The sequence below is a fragment of the Pteropus medius genome, unplaced genomic scaffold (genome assembly GCF_902729225.1).
Source record: "Pteropus medius unplaced genomic scaffold, Ma_sr-lr_union100, whole genome shotgun sequence".
In the NCBI taxonomy this organism is placed as follows: Eukaryota; Metazoa; Chordata; class Mammalia; order Chiroptera; family Pteropodidae; genus Pteropus; species Pteropus medius.
This window is the reverse complement of record NW_024349796.1, coordinates 11,633,201-11,656,450: the sequence shown is the minus strand read 5'-3', so window position 1 is coordinate 11,656,450 and position 23,250 is coordinate 11,633,201. Positions and strand designations below refer to the sequence as shown.

Sequence of the window (23,250 nt, the reverse complement as noted above, 5' to 3'; positions counted from 1 at the left end):
GCCAGCGCGTTCCCAGCGGCCCCTTCTGGGCTCTGGGATGTGCCCAGGTGTGCGCTCCTCCCACAGCTTCACGAATTGCTGGGCATTTTGCCCCACCGCATGTTAAGTAACTTACATCCCCAGAGAGAAGAATAATAAAAGACATTTTCTGCTTAAAATTTAGCAAAATGAGCAGAACCATTTTAAAAATTTAAAGGCCGGAAGGGTTGATTTCCAACCACCATGGGCAGAACTCAGCTCTTACTGCCATGATGGGTGGATTAGGTCCGTTCTCTAATTACCTCTGTCACACGGTGCTGTTTAAAGGAAGCATTCATGGTCTTGTGCATCCACTCGTGACAGTTATTTAGGGTCGCATTAAGTATTAATCGGTAATTAAAGCTTCTGCAGGCATGTTCCATAGCTACCCACATGCTGTGTTAGCTGGTTTTCATCCTAGTCTGAAAAGGCCCACGTTATCTGCAGATTTACATTGCACACCAGCTTCCTCTTTCCGTGACTGGTAGCTGCAAGTTTCAAAAATCATATCAACTTGCTCCTCTTTGAAACTCTCATTCATAAAGATTTCTAGAGAAGAAAATGGTTTCCAGATGTGAGGGGGGGCCATACTTCCCAAGGTTAAAAGAAAAGTTTGATTTATCTAGTAACCTAGCAATGGTATTCAAGATAATGAGGGATCTCTCTGTCGTCCATAGTAATCGAAGATAAATTATATTAATGACTTAAATCAGAATATTGCTTCTTTGTGAAGCTGGGGTTCATGTAGTTTGGGGTTTTTCCAGCAGATTAATGTTTACTGAATACTTGCATATTAGTGTGTCCTCTTGGGGGCACCCCCACCCTGCACTGGTCAGTGGAAAGGAGCCTGGGGATCCCTTAAGTGGCAGGAATGATCTGACTCAGAATTTTAAAGCTACTGTAGGTAACTCAGAAAACCAATAATCCATTCATGGGAAATTGAAACCGACTTCACAGAATTGACTAGAAGTCAGATCCGCTGTACACAGTGGTGGATTTGGTCCCCACTGAACTGCTGTCTCCAGCACGGTGGGGAAGGGCACGAGAGCGGAGGGGGTGAAGGAGGAATGGAACATGACACGGAGGGAGAGCAGAGAGTGACTGAGGAGGCACTGAAACAGAGCAAGGAAGAGAACAGGAAGCAGTGATTGTGTGATTGTAGGAGCAAAGAGAGAGGGCAGAAAACAGGAGAGGAAAAGGCCGGACCCCCCAAAATAAAGGGAGAACGAAAGATGGCTGATGCTTGAGGGAAAATTAGGTGTGCCATAATATCACTGAAGGGTGGAAACAGGCAAAAGGCCATGGGCACTTCATACTGACGGAAGCCCCTTTTGTTGAAAGGGAAAAGTCCCTGCTATGGAAACAGAACTTTCCACGCGGCAAGGGACCAGCTACGAGGCAAAACGTAATTGATTGGCTGAGTTTAACTGGGTGGTGATAAGGTGCCACCGTGATTGATAATCTAGTGTGTGGCTGGGTCACTTTGGCCCCAAAAGGTCTTGGTGTGGTGTGAGAGAGCCCATCTCAGGATGGCAGGTATCAGGTGAGGGGATTTATTACCGCGGAGACCTTCCCTCCAGCTCGTTCCTTCGTGACCAGATGTGAGGGGGGCATCGTCAGTCCAGCGCCCGAGGCAGGAGGAGCACAGGCCTGGAAACTGGCTCACATGCCAGGATCCGCCTTCTGGGTCACCGCGTTAAGTAATTCTGCAGCGTCCCAGCCTTTGCGAGCCGGGGGAGGATCTTGAAAGTCTGTTTGTTCCTTACGCTCCTGGTTAGGGAAGCGCTGTGCCCGCCCTCTCCACACAGATGAACACCTTTGCCTTACTTTGGAAAGCCAGGAGGACTGAACGTGTTCTAAAGTTTCTGTGGAAACATGCCTTTGTTGTTCCTTAAGAGAGTTAGCGACAGATCGGGTGAATGTCAATCTACTTGTCTTTTTTTTTTCTCCCTAAAAATCGTTGGTCTTTGAAAGATTCTCGCAGTGAAAATCTGCATTGCCAGTAACAGGCCATTTCTGCCTTGCGTCCCGAAGGTATGAGGTACGGATTGAGGCCTGCACGGAGCTGGGGTGTGCGTCGAGCGACTGGGCTGCTGCACACACCGCAGAGACGGCGCCTCTGATGCAGCCGCCCCCGCATCTGGAGGTTCGGTCGGCGCCGGGAGGGCTCCGGCCGGCGGTTTCGGTGCTGTGGACGGGACCGCGTCAGCCCAACGGCAAAGTCTCACGCTACGAGTTGTACAGAAGACAAACAGCCACGCAGCCGGGGACATCACGGCCAGTGCTGACCTACAACGGAAGCTCCAGCTCCTTTCTGGATTCTGAGCTCTCGCCTTTCACGGAGTACGAGTACCAGGTAGGAAGTGCGCACGGTCAGCCGCTTGCGCTCAGGTCGTTGGCGCACCTCGGCGCCTGCCCGTACGAATCGCTCGCAGTTTGAAAAGCCACTTAAATGTGGGGCTCAAGCAAGTTAATGATATCCTGTAATAATTTTACGCAGTCAGCGGGGGAGGAGAGACCGTATTCCTTTGCCGTATTCATTTCCTCGGTTCTGGATCCATGTGTGATGTATGCTTGTTATTTCTGTGTAGATTTCGGGCGAAGTATCTGCACATCTTATGGATGGAGTGGTTTCTACGGCTAAGCTTACCTCTCTCAGTGTTACCTCGGTGGGAAATTCTCCTTGTTAAAAGATCACGTTGACAGTAACTCAGTAATTGTACTGAGATGAAATAAACGAATGGCCAGAATCTCTAGCCCCCGTGCTCAAGAAAGATGTGCGATGCTGAAAAGAGATGAGAGAAACAGCTAACCCGTGCACGGGGAGGAAGAAAGTTTAGAATAAGGATAAGGACAGCCGAAAAAAATAGAACTTTGCATATCCCTGAGAAGCCGAGAAGCCGTGCGTATGTACGTAGGTAGGAAGTGTGCCGAAATCTCTAGAAACCTGCTCAGGTTTGTTTTGCTTTGCCCTCCGCGTGCACTTGGGGGATGGCCCTTGCTCAGGCTGGGTGGGGGTGCGGTCAGTGCATTAGACTGTCTCAGAGCCAGGTGGCGGGCACGTGGGCCCCCAGCCCCAGCCCCTCCTCCTCACATTCGCCTGAGGCTTGCCGCTCAGCAGAGTGACTCAGAATTTTAAAAGGCGGGAGCGAGAAGTCCGGATACAATGTTCCGAATCTCTGCCCGAAAGCTTTCCTTGTCCCTGCTGTTTCCAAGTCCGGCTGTGCACCTGGCTTTTTAATTTCCCATACTCCCGAGAAACTCCTCTCTGCTCACGTCAGAATCGGTTCCTCTTGCCTGCGGTCAGAGGAAGCTCGCTGACCGATGCAAGCACGAAGTGCCAGGCACAATGCCAAGTGCAATTTTCTAAAAGAGGAAACAACCTCGAAAAGCTGACCAAAACCAGAAATAGCAAAATCTCTAAGTCACCAGGAATCCGGTGAGCACATCAATGAGGACAGTGATTAGAGGTAACATCTTAAGTATGAGAACAGTATATTTGGGACCATAATGAACGGGACAGACTACGCAATGAAGTTAGAGTTGAAAATACAGATTCTTGAATGGTTTGGAGAAGTACACAGATAGAAATCCATAATCCCCTGTTTGCAATTCCAAATCTAAAAGTCTCTTAAAAATAAAAGTATTTTTCTAGGTTTGGCCAAACTTATGTGGCACCAAAACCCAATCTAGACAAACGTGAGACTATTTACAGCATTTGTTTATCCCATTTAATGTAAATGTTTATATGATTTGCTGCAGAAATACTGTGTCTTACTACAGGACAATTCTGGGGAAATAGACAGTTGTATTTTATGACCTCTCCAAAATCTGGAAAAAGAAATTATTTATTTAAAAACACATCAGGTCTCAAGGGTTTAGGATCAGCGTTGTAGTTTATATCACGAAGAAACAAGACACTTATTGATGCCGCAGTTGGAAACAGAATACTGTTAGGAACAGCCGGAACCTGTGTGGCCACCCTTCTGTTCTTTTCTTATTATCTTTACTGAAACATGTCAAGTCATCAAAGACCCCTCCTTTCTCAATTATCTATTCTCCCTTATGCATGAAAATGCACCTTCATTAGAGTCAGCATGAAATCTTTGGCCTCCAATCAGAGGAAACTAAATGTCTCTTAGATACGCAAAGCAAGCTAGCGATGATTGCTTCTTCGGCATCCTGTTGTGTCATTGGGCTAAATAATTGGCCACGTGATCTGTAGACATGTCAGTTTTCTAAGGAATGGAAAGTCTAAGGATGTGTCTTAGCTCTAGTCAGTTTTCTCACCAGGAAGAGTTAAGAGCCACCAGGCACCAAGGGACCCAGGGCTCAGAGGGAAACAGAGTTAAGGACCTCAGGCTGTACTGTCTCTTCTGCAACCTTACTCTGCCCTGCTGCTCCACACTCATTCCAACCAGGGAAAGTAGTTAATTTGGTTTGCATAACAAACTCTCTCAAATTTGCATTTACTAGCTAATCCCTGTTGCAACCAAAGAATGGTAGAGAACAGATAAAAAGAAAACCTAGGCTGTCGGCCCCCAAATCCAGTTCTTATAGAAAAATCATGAAAAATATAGATTAACGAACTAAAATATCGGCTGTATTTAGCCTGTGTAAGTGCTGGGTCGGGATGGACCCTGAGTAATCGCACAGAAGTCATTCAGGAAGCGATGCACTAAACAAATTGATTTTCCTTTAACACAAGGCCGTTTTGTTTTTGAGATGAACTTGCATCGCTCACAAACCCATCTTTCAGAAAACACGATTTGACCCTTTTGCAAATGGTTGTGTCTTTGAGGAATCCATACCTTTGTAAGAATAAAAACAAAGACCTTGCATCTGTCCAGAGGTGTGGCCCCGTCAATCAGCTGGGTGGGATGCCAGCCCTTGCTCCCCACCACCCTGCCACGTGGCCCTATTACAGAATAGTCGCCAATCCAGTATGGTTTTTTTCACAGACGACACCCATTTCTGTCTTCACCCCTTTCCAAATTCAGCTGTGCTAGTACACAAAACCGCCAAACTCTGTGCGGAGAGATTTTTAATTGTTCAGCAAGCAGGTGAAGACAAAAGTCTGCCCACCGGCTTCAGAGCGGGGCCTGGTGAGAAACCCTCTTGCTAAGAAGAGGCAGGTTTTGCCATCGGGGAGTGAGCCGAGGCTGATGAGCTGCTCGGCAACTGTGCGTTCACACGCACACTCTCCGCAAGGCAGTGACTCACCGCGGATTTGCAGGGGACCCACCACGATTCCCCTTTCACTGAATCATGCTGTCAGTGACTTAATTCGTTTTTCTGAAACTTCCCTACTCGGACAGATTCTTTTCGATAAGCGCGCGCGCGCACTCAGGGTCCCAAAGCTTCCGGTGCCTCGTGACTAGGTGACTGGGAGACTGGGAAGGGGCAGGTCCGCCTTGGAGGAAACCCCGTGACCTGCTGGACAGGGGCTCTCAACTGCCGTCCTGTGGAAGCCCACTGAGGGTGCAGCCGCTGCTTTCCAGCAGCCCAGCACCGCCCCCAACAGTTCTGTCTGAAAACGTTTGCAGGACATGGAAGACGGGTCGTGAGGGGGACAAGGGCATTCTCACTGTTCCCGCCAAAAGCAGCTCTCTGGAGACTGCAGGGGCCTCTGCACCAATCCCCACAAAAGCTACCAAAGTGGGGGTGCCGGGCTACAAGGGAGGAGGAAGGACAGCAGCCTTTAGTCCCTCTGTCACTCTTTCTGGATCAGGGCAAACGAACCCTTTTCAGCCTTTCCTCATCTGTAAATAGAAGCTCCTTCCAATTCTAAACCGCACGGTCCAGAGTAGGGGTAAACTACAACCATACACTTTTAAAATGCTGACTAAACTTTAGCTTCTCTTGCTTGGCCCTTATAATCTATTCTTTGTACAACCGGACAGAAAAAAATTCTGACCCTCTGCCACTCGATCTTCTCATAGTGTAGCTTTAAGTTGTATCAAGGCAAGTGAGTGTGTGAGACCAGCTTCAGGCCATAAGGAGCTACGTGGTTGTCCAGCATCGAAATAGACACGTGGAGATATCAGGAATGGTGTTTCTAGTCGACACCCGATGGGTTGATTTATTCACTAATGCATTGGGTTTAATAAATTATAAATATAAAATAGAAATGCAGGTCAATAATAAACCTAATTTGATGTGTTTAGTACATACAGGAGTCCCATTTAGGGCCTCGAGAAAACCCACACTGCGAATCTGTGACTAAGGTGTCCCGTCTGTGTCACTGCCAGGGATAGAAAGCCAGCTTTAACTGAAATGCGAGAGAACTACTTCTGCTCACCTCGCCGGGAAAGGGACTGAGGAAATCCCTTGGAACCAAGGAATCGGTGCAAATGCCCGGCCCGCGGAGGCGCCGGGGCCGCAGGCCTTGATGCTGTCGGACTCACTCTTTCTCTGCTTTCGTCTCAGGGCGTCTCTGTCTGGCTTCATTCGACACCAGACTCTCTCTGGACATCAGAGAAAATCACTCACTGGCACTGCCTGATTCAACCCTTCTCCATACCTCAGTTTCCTTGTTTTTAAAATGTGCGTAGGAGCAGCACCCGAACTCACGGGCTTGTTTGGGGTTAAACGAGTTGACATGCCAACGTGCTTAGGACAGCACCTCAGGTAGAAACTCCTCGATATATTGATAGCTGCTATTATTATTATCGTTGTACATTATTATTACCCTCCCACCTCGAGTGGAAAGAGGACTCTCTCTCCTAATATTTACACGCCACCCAAGAGCAGGACTCTCACTGACGCCCCTGTGGCACCCTTCGGCCCAGGGCGTGGAGGGCTGTGATGGAACAGGCCTGGTCCAGGCCCCCTCTTACCATCGGGCCTGCGGGTTCGTGGGGAACATGTTGGCCGGGACCCACGGCTCCCCCAGCACACTGCACACGCCAACCCTTCTGCTTCGAAATGCTTACGGTCCCGGTGCTTTTTCTGATGCTCACAGCCATCCTGTTTTGTGGATGAAGAAACAGAGAAAATCACCAAGCTCGGGCAAGATACTTAATTTCTCAGAGCCTGGCTTTTCCCATTTACAAGTGGATATTATGAGAACAGAAATCTTGTGTGTCCAGCAGGATGCCTGCTACTCATAATGGGTCCACCTCCCCGCTCTGCCCTCCGCCCCCCACTCAGCGAGAGAAGGAAGTGCTCCCTTCCAAGAGGGAGGACTCAGATTGAGAGGATTCTCACGTCTCCATCTGCACGTCGTCCATAAAACATTAGAATGTAAACATCTCTGACCAGGAGCATGGTTGGCTCTACAGGTGTGTCGTCCCCTCAGCGAGGCAGTTTGGCCTCCCTTGTCCTTGCCGTGTCTCTTCCCAGGACAAGAATAACTGGCTCACGTGCCCGTGACTAAGATTCCAGCAATGATCGTCTGATTCTCCATTTCCGTGGTCAGGCACTTGCTTCACATTGCTTTCCTGTGGCCGTGCCCTTACCCCATCGCTGTCTTAAGCATTTTCCGTATCCCATTTAGAGGAAACTTACTGAGCATGTTTTCTCTTTGGCTTTAGACTTGCATTTAATTAGGGGTTCCTCTCACCAACATATCTCTGACCAGCGCGGGGGCTCGCATTTGCTTAGTTCCCCCATGAGAACTAAGCTGCACCCACTCCCAGCTCCCACGGCTCAGGGTGTTAAATGACGGATCGATATGGTCGGACCAAGCAGTGCGTTCGTTCTAAAACTTGAAGGCCCAGGTGCTACAGCTTAGACTGAGGGCCGTCAGGACCCTCCCGCGAGTAGAAACCTGAATTCTGCCGCCGCGCCAGGGACCGTGTCATTATGTCACCGTCACGCCCTCTTTCCACCTGGAGATCCTTTTTCCCACGTGAGGGTGAGCTCACTCTAGTGCACATGTGTGCACGCCTCTTCTGTTTCTGTCTCATGGTGTCCCTTAGGACTCCATTCGTAAGCTCCTGCTGCGGGCAGGTTTTATGTTGCCTTTGAGACAAGTTACCCAGCTAAAGATGGGTTGTTTCTCGCCCTCATGCTTATGAAACTCAGGCTTGTGTTTGACTTGCGGTGATATTGATCCTCCTGGCTCCGGTAGAAGCTGGTTTGCTGGACCTGCGATGTTAAATGCAGCCAGATCGTCCCTGACTAAGTAAAGGTGTGTATAGTTCCAACCTGCCCTCACGAGCACTCGTGTTAATAAGGTGACCAGAAAAAGAAAGGTTCCCCCGTCACCCGAAACTTAGGTCCTGTAAAGATGTCCCAGCAAGGGTGAGGCATGTTTTACTTATTTCCTTTTATCCTGTAAATTGAATATTTAATAACCCATCAAGTTCAAAGCATGTGCCCAGATACTAGGATGGGGGCTGGAGGTTGAAAAAATCATGGACTCGACTTCTTAGGGAGCCAAGGCTTAGCTGAGACGCACACCTGTGAACGAAGCATCCCTGAAGGTATACGGATGGCAGTGCGAGCTGTGAGGAGAGCTTTGGGAGACCTTAGCGGTGATGTGGCAGACCCGGGGGGAAGCAGAGGCCTCCTCACCTTCAGGGGCAGCAGCTTCCACACCGAGCTCCTGGCCACTCTCATTCCTCAGAAGCCTGAGGAGCAAGGTGGTTCCTTGACGCCGAAGGCTAAGATCATTCCATCGAGACACGCGGAGGCACAGTTTCTCTACGTCTTCACAAAAATGTTCTCTCGAGTCTCTCCACTTTCGAGATCAAATGCCTCTCGCCTACCCACTGTTATTGGTCCCTGCGTAAGAATTGGAAATATTCCCTCCTGTATCAACCAGGATCTCAGCAGGGAAGAAGGCTTACCCCAAGGGGCATTAGAAGAGAATTTAATGTAAAGACCATTTAGGGGGTGTGGGCAGGACTAAGAATGTCACGAGGCACATTTAAATACCCAGAGACTAACTAGAGCCAGAATCTGTTACCCCCTCGTCCCAAAGAAGCTGACCCTGGAACTCAGCAGCCGCTGTAGCCAGTGGAGGGGGCCACAGAGAAGGAACGCAGCCTCGTCAAACGGGAGTCCCAGAGAAGTCAGAACAATGAACCGTCTCCTTCCTTAGTGAGGTGGTCTGCAGAGTCAGCCTCATGGGGTACAGGGCAGAGAAGGGCCGAGAACGGATCCGGAGGCAAGAGGAGAATTCGCAGCACATCCTACTGCACAGACTGATGCTGCTCCTCACCTGCTTTGTGACAGTGCCTTCCCCGACTCAACCCTTCTTGGGCCAGAGGATCGCCTGGCAGGCGGTGGCTTGCCACTCTATGATGATTGATAAAAACGCTAAGCAAATCTGAAGGCTTAAGGAGGATTGCACTTAGGTACTTGGACTAATAGTACATTTCCATTACATTCTGAATAAATGTCTTAGTCTGTATGAAGCGATCATACCTACAGGTGGAAATAAATTTGTTAACATATTTAAGTAAATCGGATGCCTTCAATTGGAATCTTTAAGAAAACGGTTGTGGCTTTCTCTTGTAAATTGGTTTATTTATCTATTGATGGATCTGATCATTACTAAGATGCCTGTAAGTATCTAGGAAACTACAGTTCTCTCTTTGATGCCTATAGGCATATTTGAAATGGAAGGAAAATTTTCTTTGAAGAATCTATTGAATTGCTCCTTTGCATATACTTTGAAATGCTTTTGAAAGTTTTTAATTAACAACAAGGCAAAGAAGAGAATGTCACCCAGTCGACAAATTTTGATGTAGAAACAATATATCTGGAAAGCCAGGCTTTCATTTCTTCTAGCCCTAAGTTCTAGAGTTGGGGAGTACCTGGAGGAAGGTACACAGAGACATGTGGGCTGAACTCAGGATGCTGGAAAGAGTTTTTTATTGTTGAACCAGAATAGCTAAACGGAACCTAGAATCGTGTGACAGAATTGCTGTTTAGTCCCACTTTCTCTTCCAAACTTTTCACACAGATGACTTAATAGTAACCATTATTATTTATTTAGTGCTTGGTATGGGCTAAGCTTTATATGCATTAACTCATAACAACCATTTGAGATAAGGGTTATTACTAATAATAACACTTAGAAATCCAAGGGATTGAGAGATTAGTTAACATGCCCAAGGACACAGTTGGTGAGTGGGAGAAATTGAATCTGAACCTTGAGATTCAGGTTCCAAAGACTGTATTATATTCTTAAATTCAACCCACGACTGCTCTAAATTGCATTTGTATACAGCTCTGGGGCTTTCAAAAATCTTAATAAGATATTTCTAAATGTATTTATTCACCACCCCATTCCTCAAAAATTTATAGAAACTTTATTGCATGCAAATTTCAGAGTAGTCCTGTGAGAGTAGGTAGTGTTATTCCTTCTGCATAATTGGGAGGCTGGGTGACCGAGCAAGATACTCAAAAAACAGTAGATTCTGATCCAGATTTTCTGACCCCAAGTCCAGTCATCGTTCCCAGATCTGGATCGTAGTCTGTGCTCCACGCCTTACTGGCCCTGTATCCTCAGCCAGTAACTTAAACTCTGTAAGCCTCAGTTTCCTGACCTGTAGAAATGGGATGAAAAAAGACCTACCTTAGTAGGGTTGCTGCGAACTTTAAATGAGTTAATTTAAAAGTGTAAAATTAAATTTTAAGATAAAATACATAGAAGTTATTTAATATCCAGCTAACTCCGTAAACTGTAAATCAGATAAAGTCACTCCCTTACTGGGACCCTTCCCTTGGTCTCCCGTGAAAGGCACACTCCTCTCTGGTTCAAGGTCTGACTTTTGTCCACCCCGGCCTCATTCTCTTCACTTCTTGAGAATCCACACCCAGCACCTCGTACTCGCTTTCCTTTGTCCAAGACACATCCTTACTCCAGATCTTCACGCGGCGAATTCCTTCCTGCCATTGGCATCGCAGCTGAATCGTCACCTCCTGAGAGCACCTCCTGGACAACTTAACCATTCTCTACTGTAGCGCTACATCCCGTAGAGTTGATATCCTGCGAGTTCTTTCCTTTCTAGCACATTCAATAAACAAACACAAAGCAAATAGGTAATGATATGGGTTATGTTTATTTACTGACTGCCTCTCCCCACCAGGATGTTAACCCCAGCCTTGTTCACCGTTGTGTTCCCAGCTCATAGGACAGTGGCCCAGAGAAATGGCTCAGTCAGTATCTGTTGAATTAATGGATGATAAATAATCTTACCTAGTTAACTGTACTGTCATTCCTGGGGTCGGTAATCTTAACTGGTGATTGCAAGCTGAGCTTACTCTAGCAACGTATTGTACATAAAGCGTCTGCTTCCCTGTTATATCAGTTAAGGCAGAGCTATTAATTTAGCTCACATAATAGAATTTCAGGATACTTCCACATGTTCAGAGTGGTATGGGAAGTTTGTGAGTACTCTCAGCTTCTGTGCAACATGTAATATTGTCGAAAGCGTGATGATTGGTGGCAGGATTGGATGCCATACGTTCGTGGCAATTCCCACTATTTTACTATGAGGCTGCTGTCTGCAGAAACTGCCAGTTTGTGCAGAGCTCTGCCACAGTCCCAGGGAAGGGCCTCAAACACTTGGGATATGTGCCCAGGTCCTCCTTCCGTGGCTTTATATGGAAAAAGAAAGAGGTTGGGTTTTTACGTCACGTACCTGCACTGGAAGGCCCGCCTCTACCACTAACCGAGTGGCAGCAACTTTCTGCGCCCCTGTTTCCAAAACCGAGCTCACGGGATTGTCGCGAAAATGAAACGAATTAGCACCTATAATACGCTTATGGACGCATAAGCGCCCAGTGAACCCTTTAACTACTTCTGCGGATCCTCCAGCGGAGCCGGACGGGACTGGGTTCCTGTTTTCTCTCCAGGAGAACAGATAGAAGCAATAAAAAGCAGTGTGTGAAAAATTCCAAGTTTTCAGTATTACTACCAAAGTCACATTGAGGCTAATTTCAGTATGTCCCACTAACATGGAAGCCAGTGTCCCCCGACCTTGTATTTAGAAGAGAGCCACATTCATATTTGCTGAACGACGCCCAAGAGCGATGGATGTCTTCTGTCACGAAGCACTAGTGCTTTTCAGCAAGTCATCCCTTTATGACGACAGCTTGCAGGGCAGCTCATGAAATGAAATAATCTGGAAGTCATGTGATTTCAGATTTATTGTCTTCTCTTTTTAGCCATGAGTCTCTCTAACTACAATTCTGGCGAAGCCCATTTTGGCATAGTGTTCTTCGAACATATCCAAAACCCACAACAAGCTACCCTTTAAAAAGGAATTAGCATGAATGCCATGGGAAAATATACTCCAAGGTTGCAGATGACTTGATATGATTCCGTTGATTGTATCTTTTTATTTATGAGGCATAATTTATGAGCGCTGAGGAGCAAACTGCAGTGAGTGATGACTAACCACAGCCGAAGTCATAAATCAGGAGCAGTGAAAGAAGGGGCGATTTCGATCGAATCTATTGAATTAGCTGTTGGCCTTAGCCAACACAGGTATTGGAAAGACCTTTTTAATATCTATTTGTCTCCCTCATGGGAATGTGATAACAATCTCATTACATGCCCCTAGGAAACAAATAATTTAATTGTTTGCCTGTTAACATACAACCTATTTACTCTACTTATTAATTATGGGTATGGCTGTTCATGTTGGATTTTTATTTATTTTGGATGCAAATGTCATGCTCCAGTTTTTATAAACAGTGGTGTTGCTTACTAGTGCTGTCTGATATGACTATGTCCTCAGTATTGTTGAAAGGCTTTTTTTTTTTTAATCAAAAATTGTCATTATTCTACAAGGAACCATGTTATAGACTATCCGAGAAGTTGCAGAGACCTCAAAAATTCCTCCATACCTTAATCTTCTGAATGTAACAGTTACAATACAACTCATAATAAGCAGCCGGGGGAAAGAGCAAAATCTCCAGTTGCCCCAAGGGCAAGGACAGTCATTGTCACTTACATCAGGAGTCAACAGATTAGAGAGTGGTTTTTTTTTTTTTTGCATGTGAAAGATCGCTGGTTGAATTTGGTTATTCCTATATTCTGTTTCTGCCCGGAAAATGATAGCAAATATGAGACCAAAGAGGCATCGCTGGATGCTGACAATGTAGAAAGCACCTCTGAGTCTTCTCTTTTGGCCTTCACAAGACTCGTAGCCTTTCTTCATCCAAAAGAATCATAACATATTTTTTACGATTAGGAGATTTTTTTTTTTTTTATGATACGATAAAGGAAAAACACACCAGGAACCTGCTAGACATTCACACTGAGGGTTTCTCTTTCTACTAAGACTACACTCGGAAAACATCAGTCCCAAAGAATGCTGGTTCAGAAAGCTGTGTGTCGGTAAGGGAGACACAGCATCGAAATGGAAACTACAGTTTAAGCGTGGAATGTGTGCTGAAGAACAAGCCACGGGGGAGGATTTCTGACGCGGCTCCCCTTCTCCCATCCTCAGGAGTTGTGGCTCCTTCTTCCTCTCCTACAAAAAGTATCACAAAGGCTTCTGCTCACAAATGCTTGCTTTCCTTCTGGAATACAATTAGAAGGAGAAATGCTGGGTCGAAATGAATTGGGAAGATTTAGACAAATATTCATCTGGGCTACAAGAGGGAAATAGAGCCAGCATGTCCCAGAAATATCAGTGTTTCAAGAAATTTGCACCTTGAGTGAAAACCGGATGGCACGTGGTTGTGCTACAAAGCTCGTGGCCCCCGCAATCAGCTTTGTGATGCTCACTGCGTATGTAGCATATTCAAACAGATATGGGCTTTGTGCTTATATGAATGGCCGAAGGTCTAATGACAAAGGCCATGCAAAGTACAACTCTTTAATAGTCATCGCAGACATAGAAGTTGAAAAATGTATAGTGCCAAGATCTGTGTGTCTAGTTCTATAGAAAATAGCCCTCTGTGTTTCTCAAACAGTATTGGGCAAGAGAAGCACTCGGGAATGTGTTAGAAAGGCAGGTCCCAAGGTCATTCACCATAAATTCCAATACGGGTACCCAGAATGATTTTGATGGCAGTAGCCAGGAAACACGTTGGCTGACTTCTCTAAAGGTAGGTTTTCAGAGCCCATTGACGACAGAGAACAAACCATCAGACCCACTGTGTGCACAGCGATGGGATTTTGCAACTTGGTGGCAGATGTTGACACTTTATGCAATTAAAAATATTTAAAGCAAAATACAGTAATTCGTTTTTGGGAGAGGGAGGAATAAGTAAAAAACAAAAAAAAAACAATGTATTTTTTAATGAACAATAACATAAAGGTGGTAATAGTCACTAGGTTTTTCAATTATTTTAGATTGAAAACAAACAAATTAATCCACTATTTTGCTAGTCAATTATAGAATTTGTGGTTAATGATTTTAGTTCTTTTACATTTTATTCAAGTAATTCATCTATGTTTTCTGTGACATCTTCTTACATTGTAACTCTTTTCATGTTGACAGCTAAAATCTTAGAGAAGAAGCCACCTCAGTTTGGCCAGTTCTAACTTGTTCTCCTTTTAAAAGTTCTTTGGCAAGTTCCTAACTCTTAGTTATAACTGTGTGTCTGTGTGTGGGTGAGTGGGGAGGGGGGTGTATGCACACAAGCACAAGTGCAATTATTTGCTAAACCCAAATAAGTTGTTTTAGTGGAAACTTTAATCATCTTTATTATTTTATTATGAAAGAATACGTGTGTTTAGGCGCCGTAAGTATAAGGATATTCTGAATAAATCAAAGACGCATAATATCCTTTCTTCCTCTTGGCCATGGCATTTGTAGGCCTCACTTCGTTTACCCTCCACCCCCAAATAATGTCTCTCTCTTTCTGCAGGCAGCCCACATAGTCCGTTTATGTACCTAGCGATCATGTGAGGGAATCCTGGGATAGAAACCAAAAGGGTTGACTCGTCATTTGGATAAAAGAGAAGTAGATACATGATAGACTGATAAATGATAGATAGATAGATGCATAGATACATAGATATATAGATATATAGAATAGAGGTAAAGTGGGCAACTGTGTTCACAAGATATTTCATCTCTTGCTTTTTATAATGGTTTATTAAAATTAAAAGATCAGGGCTCAGAATTCCCCATGTAAGATCTCTGCTTCTTTTTTCTTAACCCTATAAAGATGGACCCAGATCTTGAGTTTCTTGTTTCTTGGTGGAAAGCATAATCTGTTAGTATTCTTATTCCAAACCCGAAACGTCATTTCCCCTATCTCTTGTTTAGCTAGGCATAGACAGAAATCCACAGCAACTTTGAGGTAAAGGACCTCAGCAGAGACAGACAGGACAGCTCTGAGAATCCCTTGTCTACTTTTCTTCCAGTGGTTTGGTGTAACAACACTGCCTTGTGGTACAAGCTTTGTGAAATCCATAATGCGTTATTATCGCAGTAAGCTTTCTCTTCCTTGAAGCCACTTTCATTTTCTGAGTAGCTCATGTAAATAGGCTGATGCTGCTTTGCATAAGCATGTTGATTTATATGAATGCTATTTTGATCTCAAATTGATTGAATACTAAAAAGAAAGACTGGAGGCAAAAAAAAAAACACTATATTATGAAGGTCTCCTGACAAAGACAAAAGACACTATCCTCTGTACATTCCCAGTTAGGGCTGGAGAATTGTCTATTACTAGTTTTTTAGAAGAGAGTATTTCCAAAGAAATACAGTAGAACATTACAATATTGAGATGTGAGTGTTTTAAAAATCCTGTGGATTAAATCACATTTTGGAACTGGGACTCCACCCAGTAAAAAGTTCACGAAAGCGTGAGGTTTGGTCCTATCGTCCAACGCCAGTATTTAAAGGCCTTAATGGTGTTTATGAATCTATATCAAACACACACACAATGTTAATGTTTATAATTCTGGGCCAGAACTGTGCTAACACTTTCTAGGAACGATACTTATTTTAGTCATTTTCTTTCGACGACCCTGTACCTGCACGATTGCTCTATTGGTGCTCAGTCATTAATTGACAACTTACTGACTTTTTATTTTATTACACTTAGTGTCACTTTCCTTCATATTCTACCCCCATCCATCGTGGTCCCCACTAAAATTCTGTCTGCCCTTAAATCACCAACCAGCGCCCTACTCTTGGCAAGGAATTTGGTATCAATATATGCACCTTATTTTGCATCCAGTCTGCAAGATTATTTTCTTTTCAAACATTGTCACTCTTTGTTTAATAAAAAATGCAGCCCCGACCCCCAGAAAGTAGTAAAAGAGGTTGGTCTGGAGCAGCCGGAGGAGCCAGGGACCTCTTGTCATCAGCCCTAATATCTGACCTCTGCAGTAACCTCCTGTTCCACCCCTCCCCACTTTAAGGCTGACATCCACCATTGCAGAAGGGCCCGTAAAAGCATCTGCACTGACCTAGACTCTGGTTTCCACGAAGCCCGCCTCTCCCATTGCTGAGTGTCCTGCTCCTTACCTTCCTGTGCCTCTCAGAATCAACCTCCATCACCTGATACAACCGGGTACATCTGTCCATCCTCGCAAGTTGAGATTTTAATCCAGAATTGCAGATATGTGTCTAAGGACCAGTAAATTAATTTTCTTGATCTAACTCATTCGCGTGTGTAGACGACAAATCAGATCAAACGCGCAAGTCACTGGACAGAGCCATAAAAGTGTTTGTTGGAGAGCAGAATCCTAGTTTGAGTTCTTGTAACTTCTGTCACCTTGAGTAAGAGAGTGGCATTTTCAGAGCCTCAATTTCCTCACCTGTAAAATGGGGCAAATAATATTTTCCAGCCACCCCTCAAGGTTGTGCTGGGGGGACTCAGTGGGCCAACATGTTAAAGCACTTGGTAAAGTGTAGACTTCATGCAAATCCGAATGGTTGTTATGCAGATGGCGAAAAACTGTCTCAGAACATTCAGAAGAGCAGGTTCTGTACGGAATTCGGTCCGTCCTCTCTTTTTAAAATGGGGCTTCTGGCAGTCCTGTCAGCAAGGGGCTGGAGATTTGCATTTGACAGTGATCCTAGAGCAATTCATTAGAAGTTTTTACTTTTACAAACAAAATCTACCCCCAAAAAATGTATAGAAGCATTCATAGGAGCTGGCCTACTAAAAAAAAAAAAATCTCTCTAATGTGTATTCTCCTGAATATATTATTAAGATGATAGATGACTGATGATTGATAGATAGATAGATAGATAGATAGATAGATAGATAGATGATAGATAGATAGATAGAAGAAAGACACCAAATGAGAAAAAAGAAATCCTGAAGTTAGATTCGCACCTGAAAGCTTAGTAAGGCACAGTCGTACTCCCAAACACACAGTCTTCTTGTATTGCCATTTAGATCTATCATTCTGATTGATCACTGTGTAGTTGGCTGTTATTGGGCCTAATTTAACCCTATACACTCACAGATCCATCTACTCTGTCTATTGCACCTGACATTCTACAAATTACTTACTCATGCAAATGTCGACCTAAGGTAACCTTTTAGGATATTCGTGTTTAATTATACAAATAGTTCTTGATAAATAAGATTATATATCCTTCCATATGTTTATTCCCTCCTTGATGAAAGGAAAATCTAATTTTCATGCAGATTTGGTGGGGACCCTGTTTGAGAATTGCTGAGTTTTATATAGTCTGCAGATCCATCTAGTTTGCAGAAGTGGACAAAAATCATGCCACTTCCTGCCCAGAGACAGCAGCTTTTCCTCGGGCTTAAATCCGCCAGCTGCGTTCTGACATCAGGGCTCCCAAATCCGCTCCCTCTGTGTTCCCATGGGCACAGGTGACAACGAGGAAGGACCCGTTCTCCTCACGTCAGGAGGCCATGCCATCCAAGTGCATCTCGTTCTGCTGCGTGCAGCCGTCTGGGCGTGCCCCCTTTTCCCCAGCTCGAGGTTTTCTTGCTTTTGACTGGTCTTACTGGTTCCTCTTTGCAGGTCTGGGCGGTGAATTCAGTGGGCAAAGCCCCGAGTAGCTGGAGCAGGTGCAGGACGGGGCCCGCCCCGCCAGAAGGGCTCGGGGCCCCCAGGTTCCACGCGGTGTCCTCCAGACACGCCGTGGTCAACATCAGCGCCCCCGCGAAGCCCAACGGCATGGTCAGCGTCTACAGGCTGTTCTGCGAGGCCGGCAGCGGGGCGCACACCGTGGTGAGTAGCAGAGCGCCCTGATCCTCCTCTCTCGGTCCCCGGAGCTTCACTGCCCTGTGGCGAACTTAGTGGCACCAGGGTCCCCGTGAGGAGAGACAGCGAGCGTTAGGAAACGAGCGGGGAACACGTGAACGGTGGAGGAGCGGGAGGCCCGCGGTGGGATCACAGTCCCGGCGAACGTCAGGGAGTCGCATCGCGGGAAGGAGAGTCCTCACGTCACGTGCTTCGCGGTGGCTTGCAGGAAGGGGACGGCAAACGGTCACTGGCGGCGGCGCGAATGTTAACACGAAAAGAAGAAGAAGAAAACGCAGAGCAAAGGTGGTCCCCGGAATCTTCATTCTGGCTCGCACAGGCCTCCCGTTAGCAGCTTAACACGCAGTCTGTCGTTCGGTGACAGTGAGGGTGACAGTCCCGTGGAAGGGACAGCAGAGCAGCTCGGCACAGCCCTGGTGCCGCCGTTGGTGTCTCAGCATGCCCGGGGCACGTCGGGGACGCGGCGGCCGGGTCAGGGAACTCCTCCCTCACGCCGAGCCGTGGGCTGGGAGGACACTCGCCGTCTGCGACACCGGTCCCCACACTATTTCCGTGAGCAGACCGAGAGCCAGCGCGGTGAAGTCTCTCTTCCCTGTGGCTCAGCTGTGTCACCCTGACTCACATCCCTCACGGACACGCAGAGATGCTGAGAGATCGCGCGGAGCCCAGCCTCGCAGCATAAATTTTTTAGACCGGTTTAGGGGACAATCTGGGCAAGTGTGGAGAAGCTATGAGAGGCCAGAGCGCCAGGTCCTGAAGCGCAGTTGCACGAGATAACTCGCCCGTGTGAGAGCGTCTCCTATTGAGTGTTCAGGGAATATTAGCATATTTTCTTCGGGGCCTCGTATTCAATAAACATAGACGATGTAAATACAATCAATCCTTGATTATCTGTGCTTATATAGTGATAATAGTAAACGAAAATAATTTATATTTGGAGTGCATTGTATGCATTTTTTAAATAACAGCGCTTCTTAATTATATGTAGCTTATATCAATGTGAAAATTAGTTTCCAGTTTCTAAACACTTCTGTTCCAAAGAATACTTAATAAAATCACAATGAGGTAAAAACTTTGCTACAAATAAACTGAAAAGTTTATAAAATAACAAAGATGATTGGGAAAAAGACTATGATATTTTATATAAACCAATACCCTCAGAGAAAATGATGGACTATCAAGCAAGCTCTTAAATAAACATAAATTATATAAAACATACAACTATATCAAGTACATATTTTTAGCTCTTAAATACCCAACTCTAACATGGAGGCGAGGGGATTTTCAACCCCAAATTTACATGCAAGTAACAATGGCAGAATATAGACCTCAGTGAGTGTCGACTAGGAATATAATTGAAGTACAGGTTTTATTTTTTATGAATGCATCATTCCGGGGGTCACAGAATTTGATCAATATTTTTTGTATTTCATCCCATTTTCTAATATCCTTCTATGGTAATAGACGATATTATGCCTTGTGATTTCTGTCCTGTTACCTCAAAGTTCTAACTAACTTAAATCGGTACATTTTGGGCGTGTTTCAGTCGTGCCTCTCCGGTGGGCTGGTAATTCCTTGAGGGTAAATAGTAGACACATCCCACAGTGCATCTTCCAGACACTGCCTTGCGTGGCTCTCTATTCGTAGGAGGTAGGAAAGATGGTCACGTTTTCCTGTGGTCTGTGACACAGCCTCGTCTCGTCCTTTGTGTCCTGCAGCTGTCCGAAGGCATGGCCACCCAGCAGACCCTTCACGGCCTGAAGCCCTTCACCACTTACTCCATTGGGGTGGAGGCCTGCACGTGCTTCAACTGCTGCAGCAAAGGGCCGACTGCGGAGCTGAGAACCCACCCGGCTCCCCCCTCAGGACTGTCGTCTCCCCAGATCCAGACGCTGGCCTCGAGGACAGCCTCTTTCCAGTGGAGTCCCCCGCTCTTCCCCAATGGTGTCATCCAAAGGTAACTGGCCAGACAGAAGTACAAACAAACCCAAAAGAGATGTGCATGCAGACGCAGAACTCCACCGCTCTCCCCTAGAAGCTTGCTTATTGGCCAGCTAGACTGATAAACTGATTTGAGTGGTAATGTCCCCTGCAAAGTGTCTAAATCATAACTAATGGCAGAAAGGAAAACCGCAAACTTGTCTTTAAATAAGAAAGATGATGCAGTATGTTTGCATTCATTTAAAGAGTCTGCTTCTCCTCGTGGTTCTCTGGACTTATTCATTCTGTAGCCTCAGCTGGAACATAAGAAAGTTCTGTGGTTAAATCAGAATGTCCTTGAGCTAATTAAAAATGTCATGATGAACCACTGTTCAAAAAAATAAATAAATAAGTTATTGTACTTAAAGTACTCGGGAGAAAGCAAGGCATGCTTTATTCTCAACAGAGGAGGATTAGTTCAGTCTCCTCTACACAGAAGCACCTTACCGGGGCAGACAAGGATGACTCGTCCCTGGGTGGGCAGCACGTGCGTGCGTGGGACTTCTGTCCTCTCTCTGGTCGTACCTGCTGCTCATTTCCAGTAGCATTCCACACCCCGGGAGTGGTTTCCCACGAATGGACATCTTCAAGACCTTGCAGTTGAATGAAAACGAAATGTCTCCTCACGAAGTATAACCATTTGTAAAAGAGTAAAACTAATCCCGCTGCCCGTTTTCCCTCTCTGCGCGTCCTCCCTGTAGCTACGAGCTCCAGCTTCACCGGGCTTGTGCTCCCAGCACAGCTGCTCCCTGTGCTCCTGGCCAGACCGAGACGAAGTACACGGGGCAGGGGCACAGAGCCAGCCTCGGGGGGCTCCAGCCGTACACCACCTACAGGCTGCGGGTGCTGGCCCACAACGAGGTGGGCAGCGGTGCTTCCGAATGGATCAGCTTCACCACCCAGCGGGAACGTGAGTAGGAGCGGCCGCCACCACGAGCCGGAGAGCTTAGGAGGGGTGGCCGGGAGAGGCTTGTCATGGAAAGCAGGGAAAACTCGGTTTTTACAAGGATTCTAGTGAATGTTCAATTTCATCGAATGCTACACAGATATCAATGAAAACGACTATTGGGGGGAAAAAAATGCCTCTTGCAGTTGATAAAATACGGGGATCAAGAGTGAGTTTAGGAAGGTTTTTCATGTAGTAATGGGGTGAAACCCAATTTAGGGGAAGTTAATGATTCGGAATGAAGAAAACGAATAAACATTTGAGATGATATTTTTGTTTGTTTAAGAAGATTGTCACTGCCTTCCATTTTGAATTGCGTGGCATAATCTCTAGCACTTCCAGAAAGCACTGAGACAGGGCCCTGTCAGGAAAAGCAAAAAGGCAGTCGATCACAGAAGAGGGCAACGACTAATTAATCGAGGCCTCCTTACATTTCTTTTACATAATTTCAGATTTTATAAGGTATATAAGTCTATCGTTTAAAACTGGCAAAAACAAAAAATATTGAAAGTAAAATAAGTACTTATCATCAGAACTAATGACATGTAGGGCCCAATGGAAAAGGAAAATATGGGGCCCCTTGTTCAAAAATTATGAAGAATTTCCAGAGAGAGACAGCAGAGCATCAGGCTAAGTCCAGGACCTTTCCGTGTGCGGATACCTGTCCAGCCGCACAGGTCGCTCACCTGCTAAGCCGGTCCTGTTTGTGACCCCCTCCCCCAGCGACGACTACAATGGGTATTCAGCATAAACCCTCCCGTTAAAACCTTCCTGTGCATTCTTATCACATGGCTGAGATCGTACTGTAATTAAAATTTCATGGTCTGCTCTTCCTACTTGACGTTATTTTATTTGCATTTCCTGTGGCATTAAAAAATCTTTATCCGTCACGTTAAAAGACTGTATGATATTCCATCTGTGCATAGGTTGGGCATTTCAGTTGCTTCTCACCTTTTCCCTTCATAAAGGTGGTGAGAAATTTTTTTGAACCAGTTTTTGGATGTCTGGCTTCTTAAATCGAATGTCGACATCTGGAATTCATTGCATCAACTATTTGAACATTTTAAGGCTTTGTATACTTATTACAGATGTGCTCTCCAGAAACATTTTATCAGATTATCTCATCTTCAGGATTTGGCACTGGCGTTTTTAAAAGCACGAGTTCGTGTGATCACATACACATTCGGAAAAGATTGTTTTGAAGATTAAGTGCAGCAAAGTACATCAAATGCTAAGGGGATAGTGCCTGGACCATTTCCTGTCTCCAAATCCATTATTCCTAATTATTTCGATTGTCCGATCACTCATTTCCTCGGGAAGGTCTCCAAATCCTGCAAAGCAAATTAAGCTCCTATTTTCATATTATGTATAAGCTGCCTTTTACTTCTACTGTTACAATGTAGAAAGAAATGGAAATCTCTTGAATTAAGTGACAGAGAGAAGTCACAACTACAACAAACAGTATGTTTCACTGTAATATTAGGCACAATTTGTGTTAGAAAAACAGATATTTAAATAGGCCTTATTTTAGTATTTGCAGGGAAAAAAATATGATTTAATGAAAATGTCTCATCTTGAAAGGTAAGAATCACATTGGTCTTCATGGTTGAATCTTATAATCACAAAACCATAATTATTTCTTATTATACTTCCTAACATCGGCAACAGCTACATTTAATTTTTAAAGAAGAAAAAGATATCCAATTTATTTCTACCACTTTCTTTTCTTAAAAGCCAATTTAGTATATAGATGGATCTTAATGCTGTTGCAAATGTATTCTGGAGAAAAAGAGATTTCATGAAATAAATCTTTTCTGACTTGATAACATGATATGGTGTTCCTTTATTTGTTTCTATAAAAATTATTTAAAAGATGAGCCTCAGTTAAGGATTTTTATTCCTTTGTTTTATAAGGAGCTGAAATATGACAAGAAAACATGCCTGTAAGATGCTAAAAACGTTGCTTCTATATCTAATATAATACTTAGAAGACCTGAGCTTGATTATATACTAAAGTACTATATTATTGATTGATTAGCCAAGGCAATGAATTATTATACTCGAATCAGTATTTGCAAGGCTTTTTAACTATCTTAGAAAACAAACTAACGGTTCAAGAAGAAGCTTTAAAAATAAATGGGTGCCAAAAAGACATAATTCACCATCTAAGCAGTTTGGTTTGGAG

General features: G+C 45.0%; 1 protein-coding gene across 1 annotated transcript in view; it reads left to right on the top strand.

Moving 5' to 3' along the window:
- Positions 1-23,250, top strand: part of USH2A (usherin) — a 576,091-nt gene that overhangs the window by 542,761 nt on the left and 10,080 nt on the right. The window contains 4 exon segments of the mRNA XM_039883360.1: positions 2,053-2,374; positions 17,897-18,106; positions 19,858-20,096; positions 20,821-21,029. Coding sequence (XP_039739294.1) covers positions 2,053-2,374; positions 17,897-18,106; positions 19,858-20,096; positions 20,821-21,029 — 980 coding nt within the window.